Below are 7,317 nucleotides of genomic sequence, written 5' to 3'. Positions count from 1 at the left end.
CATCTGCTCTGGCATCTGTTATTAGCACCGCTAACCAGGCAGCACACTGACTAATCGCATCATTGTCTGGATATTCAGAATAACGCCACAAATAACTACTGCAGATCAATGCTTATCAGCAGTGTTGATGATCAGATAGGACAAGACTGCTAGACAACTGATACCTCGCCTCAGCACCAGTGTTAAATACTTTTTCTAACTACGCAATACTCATGATTGGATTCATGTGCAGCTTGAGAAACACCATGCGAAAAATGATGGCTGTCATATTCTGATGTCAAAACCCTTTTACACATTTTTCACTCTGTGATTACACCAGTGTGTTTCATGCTCAGTTCCTGTTTCACGTCTCTTCTGCGTGTATGTGTGAGAATCTGTATGTGGGTTTACTCGATGTAATCTTTTAATGACATGCACTAATGATGCGTTGAGGCTCAGAAAGAGCCCAGGCCATGAAACACACACACACGCAGATTGACTGAGGCTCAGTGGAAGGTCGCAGCCCCTGAGAGGATCCACTGGGAGATTAGCCAAATCAGAAAAGCCTTTTATAGAAAGGCAGCTTAAATGCAACACAACACAGATAGTGCATGTGTGGAGAGAAGAGATAGATGGCCACAGCGTTAAACCCAACATTTTGTTTACATTTTTTCAGTCTGGGCCCTCTTGTTTTATTTCCTCCATCAGGTTTATAACAGAGGAATCCTGCCCCTCAGCATCAACATCTAACACTTGCAGTTGCATGCTGACAGTACATTACATCCTGCTGTTTTGATTACATTTTTCCACATCATACTGTACTTTCTTGGAACGGTTCTATATTTAAACCTACATCAACCTCATCTTACTGTAATACTTAACGACAGCACATCCTGTCAGGGTTGTGATTTAGTGGAATATCTCATCTACTTGTCAAACACAGTGGCTTGCACAGAAAGTAGGAATTGGAAATTGAGAAATGTGGGCAGGATTTAGAGTATACAGATAACCTGAGTGGATATACAGTTCATAATGTATTTGACTCAGTACTTCTTGGTAGGCATGTTCCTGTGATCAGCTGATGTTGCTCCATCATTCTGTTGTCAGTAACTGAGAGCTGTGGTACAGTCTTAGCATTTGCATCGCAAATGTCCAGGTCCCGTTGAAGTGGATGTGAGGAAATTTCTTCTGACATGGAGCCATATTTGTTTGATGTAATATGACAAAGTTGTGGAACCAAGAGGTTGTCTTAGGCCTGTGTTACATTTACAAGAAACATGTTCTTTTTTACTTAATCTATATGAAGGTATGCATTACAAACCTAACAATGCTGAATTTTTAGGCAGATACATTATCAATATTTGAAAGAATAAAAAAATCATTCAAAATGAAATATAAAAATAAATAGAAGATTTACATAGACAAATAACACAAACAGTTCTTTAAAGGATTTAAAAAATTGGATTTAAAGGATTTTGATTTTTGTTTTGCACTTTTACAGTGGAAGGCGTCCTGCTTTGCCTTAAATAATAATGCCAACTGAAATTATTACATTTAATCAAATGGCTAACCACTTCTGCTAATCAATGTCATGGGTAAACTGATATGTGATTCCAACACTTTATAAATTACCTAAAATATCTTATCAGCCTATAGACTTGGCTTTAATAAGCTGTCAACATATATGCATTTTACTTATTGTTTCCTCCTAGTTAACTACTGCTTTCATTGTTCTTAACAGCTGTGTTTGGGCTAATCGTTTGACACTATACTCTATTTATTTGCTTTGTTTTATATCTTTTCTGCATGGTATTTTTAACCCATGTGAAATCATGCATTTTATTAATTTGCACTTTCATAAATAAACTGAATTGAAATTAAATTGTTAATATCGGCTGGAGTATAAAGGTGATGTACTGTGGAAAGCATCTAAACATACACAAAATATTAATAACAGTCACTGAAAATGGTTTATTTCGACTTTTCTGGAAGAAAAACAAACAAAAACACTGTCATATGTTATATGCCCCCTAAATAACAAAGTCAATCCACCACAGAAAAATGTTTACAGATGGTAGACATGTTAACCTAGTAATGCCAACAGCTGTTTAACATTAACATGCCACCCTAAAGCTTTGGCTGTAACAGTATGTGTGTTGTTAATTTCACAATCAATATACATTTTTTTTCTTTTTTAACCTCACCTGAGCGCCACAAATCTTGTTTAACAGCCCAGGGTTTTCTGAATCCTGGCTTAAATGTGCTGCATACAAATATCCTTTTCCTCACCTGCTTGGGATTTCTGTGGTGAAAACTCCATCCATATGTTGCCTACAGGTTTCTTCTGTAATAGTCCCTCCACTGTTGACTACACAGAGGTTGGCAAACGGTCAAAGAAAAACAGGATTCTATATTTAGAGCTTTTACTTTCAATTACAAAGCAGCTGACAGTGTTCAAAGCCGTTTGTTTGAAGCAGGAAATAAAGATAATACAATTCAATTTAAAATAGCAGAAATGCAATTACCAGTTATTGATGACGTTTCTTGGAGCCAACACAATAACACCAGCAGTTACAAATTCATCATGTTATTGAATGATCAAAATTATCAATAATGCTGATAGCTCCAAGCATCCATTGTGAAGCAATGCAGTGACAGTTCTTTGGACCCTTCAATTCGGTTGAGTCTTAATTAATTACTTGCAAGGCTGAATCAAAATGCAGAGATTCATCTTTTCTTTTGAAAGGTTTTATTCATTTCATATAATACTGACACATGTACTCAATAGTGGTTAACAGGCGTTTAAAAACACAGATATTAAAACCATTAGAGCATCAATTTATTTTTAGCCCCGTTGATTCCATGGACTATTTTTTACACGTTTACATGTTTCAATATACCATAACATCTACTTGGTATTAGTCTAACCTCACCCCTGAAATGATTTTGTCCATTGTCAAAAAATAAAAAGAAAAAAGAAGACTGACAATCTGTCTCCCCATTTTAAAAAATGGCATGTGGTAAGCCACAAACTATTCAAGGTAAAATATCCTTATGTAGGTGAAATCTGAAAAAAGAAATGGTTTGGATTCAGATTTGAGAAATATTTTGACAGCATCAAGTATGTGATATGTGGCACAGGTCATTTTAAATGTGTTGTCCAAACCACACGAGACAGCCATTCTGGATCCACTTCCCGCCCTTTTTTTTGTAGTGATGTTGTAATGCAGGATAGCTGTCTAAAATCCAGATCCCCTTTATTCCCAGTATGCGTCTGGAACACAACCAAGCCATAGAAGAGAGATGAAGAATACACATTGTTGTAAAGAAAGTTTTTTGTCATCTAATCAAGCGCTGTTTAGGTCATAGTTCACTTTTTTTGAAGTTGTTTGTAGTTGCAGTAAAGGATTGTGGGTGATGCAGACTTCTAACGAATCAAGGACACTCAGTTGTGTTTAAGTTGATGGAAGACGGTGTTACAGTCCTGTCTCGTCAGCCTCCACATCTTGGACATCCTCAGGAAAATGAAACAATTACTAGTTCCCCATAGAAGTCCGTCTGAGTGAGTTTCCCCACCATAGGTCCATTGTGCTGTGTAAGTAACTCCACCATAATTTCAGCTCTTCTTGAGACGGGCTGGACTATCGAGTCACCTAAAACAGGGAGAAAAGAAAGTGGGTCACTGATATAGTCCCTAAAAAAGTAAGAATGAAACTTGAAGCAGTAAAGGTCACAGGACACATTTTGAAGCAAATTCTGGAAGGACATGTCAACTGAAGGTTTGAAATGATGCAGTGCCTCGCTGCACAGTCCGCTATTTGGAAATAATGGGAAGTGATTCTTATTGGTGGAGCACCGATAACGTGGCACGCGCGGCCTCTGTCTTTCCTGGCAAGAAACTAAACCAGACACAGTTTGAATTATGGCAGTCAGCCCACAATGCCTCACTCTCAGCACCTGGGCCACTGCCATGTCATTTTGTCTGTTTGTCGAGATGCTGTTCTAATCACATGGTCTCTTTCTCTTGTCTATCTCACTTTCCATTTTCTCTGCTCATGCATTCACTTTTGGTTTATTTTATCTAATAGGAGACATTTTCAACAAGCCAATGACCAAACAGACACACATTGCTGTATAAGGGCCAGTGCTTGGACATGTAATAGACTAGACTCCCTAAGTTTATTCTTCTGTTGTCCTGCATGTCATTCTTTCTTATTGTGTTTCCCAGTGGCCTCTCCTCTTAGCCCCAACACATGCTGTCTCCTCTGTAGTTCCTCTTGAGAGAGTCTGTCTTTTGTTCGACCCAGGTGCCAGCTAACAAAGTGTGAAGGCCAGCCATCACTGAGAGAGCTCAGAGGAGCATTCCTTCCAGGCAGGCAGCTGAAACTGTTATACTGTAGCTGCTCTCGATGGCTCCGGGCCACCCTTCCTGTGCCGGATCCCATTGCCCTCAGGCATCTACTCCTGCGCGAGATCAAACAGTCTGCAGGCGTTTGTTGTCATGCCAGTTCAATATGCACGTGCACCGCTGCATCTTTGTGCCTGCTCTGCCTTAAGGTGCCTCAAATTCCCTTTAGGTGTTCACCCCATTCCCTGTTTAAATATGCCTGTAGGTGACAGTTTCTGTGCCCAATTAGAAAGTGAATTTAGGTGGTTAGATCTCAATTTACAAAGAACACAAGCAGTGCTCAAGTGTCACCTCTATGGGCTTTTTTAGGCCCACAAGTGCCACATGTTCTATTTCTTATTCAACAAGCTTTAACTGTCTACACTAGCGGCTCCTCAAATGGGCCCAAGGCTGATTTCCCCCTTAACTACTAAATCATACACGCTTCTTATTTCAGTTAAAAAGTTTTGATCTTGATTTGTTTTTTCTTATTCTTTGATAATCAAAAATCTGCCTCAGATTACTTTACATAGGTGTTGATTCACAGCTTCTATTGTTTCTATCAAAGAGACAGGTGTTGTCAGAAGATGTTGCCTAAGGGCCCGGACACATGGCATGTTTTTGCCCCCTCAAATCCATTGTTGTTGATGTAGCCGTGCAAAAGGCATGCTCAAACGCAAGAGCCACTCTGTTTTTCTGGACGGGACGAGGGCACCCTGAGACAAACATAAACTTTTGAAACATGCACTGCATGTAATGTGATGAGGAGTAATCAATCCCAGCTGGCAGATATCTTTCATTCACAATAGATATGTTTCTTCCGTAAATATCAAAGTGCATGGCTATCCAGAGCTTTACAATCTTTCCCACAGATAATATAAAAAAAAAAAAAAAGCAGGGCATAGAAGATCAGCTCTGAATTCTTGATGTCTGGTAAATAGCCTATGTTATTTTAGGGTAAGATGGAGATGTTAGATGTAAATGAAACGGTTAGTTAGTTATGGTTGCTTCGCAATGTCAGGCACAACCTGACCCTGCCCCCACTTTACCTTCGCTCCCAGTTTCCTGGCGGTGTATTTGGTATTAAGAGGTTAATGGTGCTTGCAGACTGCCACCTTGGTTTAGTGTTGATGTAAGCTTAAAGGTATACATATACCTAGTCATTTGTATGTAAATGTGTGTACATGGTTGCATGTGCATATACTGTACACAAATGCTCACACAATCTCACACACACACACAAACACACACACACACACACACAAACACTTGCCTAGCAGTCTATGACAGCTCAGTGGCTTGGCAGGCCGGCCGTGTCTGTCTGCTCATCCATATGATATTATTTGGCATTGATCTAGCTGTCTCCCATCCCCTCCCTTTCTCCTCCCTCTGCCCTCCTCCTCTCCTCCTTTTCTCTGCTCCCAGCCAGGGATGGATGGAGGGAAGGAGGGAGAGTGCCAAACCTTTTTCTGTGTTCTTGCGTGCATTGTTTACCCAGACACAAGCATAAGCTCCTTGTCAGCTGACCAGTTCCAATATTCTTGTTTTCAAGTGTTTTCTTTTTTCTTTAATCTACCTATCACCTCTGGCTTCAGCCTTTCCTCTCCACTTTCCACTTGTTATTTTTTCTTTCTCATCCATCTCCCCCTGCCTCTTTCTTTCTTTTTGCTGCTCTCTCTCTCCATCGTCAATTTCAATTTACGAGCGGGTCTTAATGGGACTATAAGAGAACGTTCAATGCTATTGATCTGGATGCCTGCGCATCTTGACCTCAACGCACCATACCAGAGGAGAGAAAAAAAACACTTTTTTTCATCATCAGGCAAAAACACCAGCTTACACACATAGTGTACACACACACTTTCAGATCATTGGTCAAAGACCTGAATGCAAGAAACCGCAGATATTTTTGCTCTTTCCAACTAGGACAGAGTCAATGATAAAGCAATGAATGGCTGATACTAGTTTACTTTTATCTTGTCAGGAAATTATAAATGCACTCTTTGGGTTTGATAAAATTAAATGCATGAGATTAGATGTATGAATCAACTTCTGAATGGCACTCACATATTGAGAAGTTACATCATCTTCATATCTGATCAACCCGTCTCTCTCTTTAATTATGCCCCAATACATACGGCAACACCACTCTGTCACTTTCTATTTCCATCTCCTTGTCTGTTTATCTTGCTGTGATGCAAGCAGTGAACTTGAAATTACCAGTAACACTTATGAACAACTTAACACAAATCAGAGGGCCAGCACAGCAGAAAACTTCAGGGTGAGAATAAGACGAAGGGCTGTTGAGAAGGAAAGAGTGTAACTTGAGGGGCTGAGATCCACATTGCTAGGTGAAAGGTGAGCAGAGGAAAAAGTAGGGATGGAATCCTTAATCAGCCGGGTGTATAGGAGACAGTGGCCGAGTGTTTTAAAGAAAGAGAGAGTGGAAAAGAGAGAAGAACCCACTTGTGTCTTAAGCTTTACTTATCCCTCTCCATTTCCCAAGGAGATGCACTCTCCGTCCTTTGACCACGCCTTCAATCAATTATTTAGGGAGAAAACAAAGGTCTGCACCCAGCCATGAATAATGGAAGATGAGAATGCAGAGAGATGGATGGAGGTTAGAAACAGAAACATACAGTGACAAGAGGTGAGTCTCACGCAAATTTCCTCCAATGACAGACAGCTAAGAGTCTGCTCAGGCGAATGAAGGAAAGGCAACAGGTACCAAATATATATATATGCACATAAACGCGGACAAATGGACAGTACATGAAAATTGAGGTAAAAACATTACCTCATTCACAAACCACACGTACTGTATTATGGGTCTGCCATAGCGTAAAGCTTTTGCATCCCGTCAGATGGAATGCCAGTCAGAGGCAGGGAAGCAGGTCAAGTGGTAGTAAAGGAAACTGTGATGTTCTTTCTTCGTGCATTCGTGTGTGCGT

General features: G+C 40.1%; 1 protein-coding gene across 1 annotated transcript in view; it reads right to left on the bottom strand.

The window, feature by feature from the left end:
• Nucleotides 1–2,711: 2,711 nt before the first annotated feature.
• The window catches only part of LOC117948036 (chemokine-like protein TAFA-2), a 77,486-nt gene continuing 72,880 nt past the window's right edge, over nt 2,712–7,317 (bottom strand). Inside the window, exon 5 of the mRNA XM_034877473.1 lies at nt 2,712–3,632. Within this exon, the coding sequence (XP_034733364.1) occupies nt 3,621–3,632 (12 nt within the window). The 3' untranslated portion in view covers nt 2,712–3,620. The remainder of the gene's footprint in view (nt 3,633–7,317) is intronic.

Source organism: Etheostoma cragini, chromosome 7 (assembly GCF_013103735.1).
Source record: "Etheostoma cragini isolate CJK2018 chromosome 7, CSU_Ecrag_1.0, whole genome shotgun sequence".
In the NCBI taxonomy this organism is placed as follows: domain Eukaryota; kingdom Metazoa; phylum Chordata; class Actinopteri; order Perciformes; family Percidae; genus Etheostoma; species Etheostoma cragini.
Note: the sequence above shows the minus strand (reverse complement) of the source record. Positions and strands in the feature narration are given on the sequence as shown.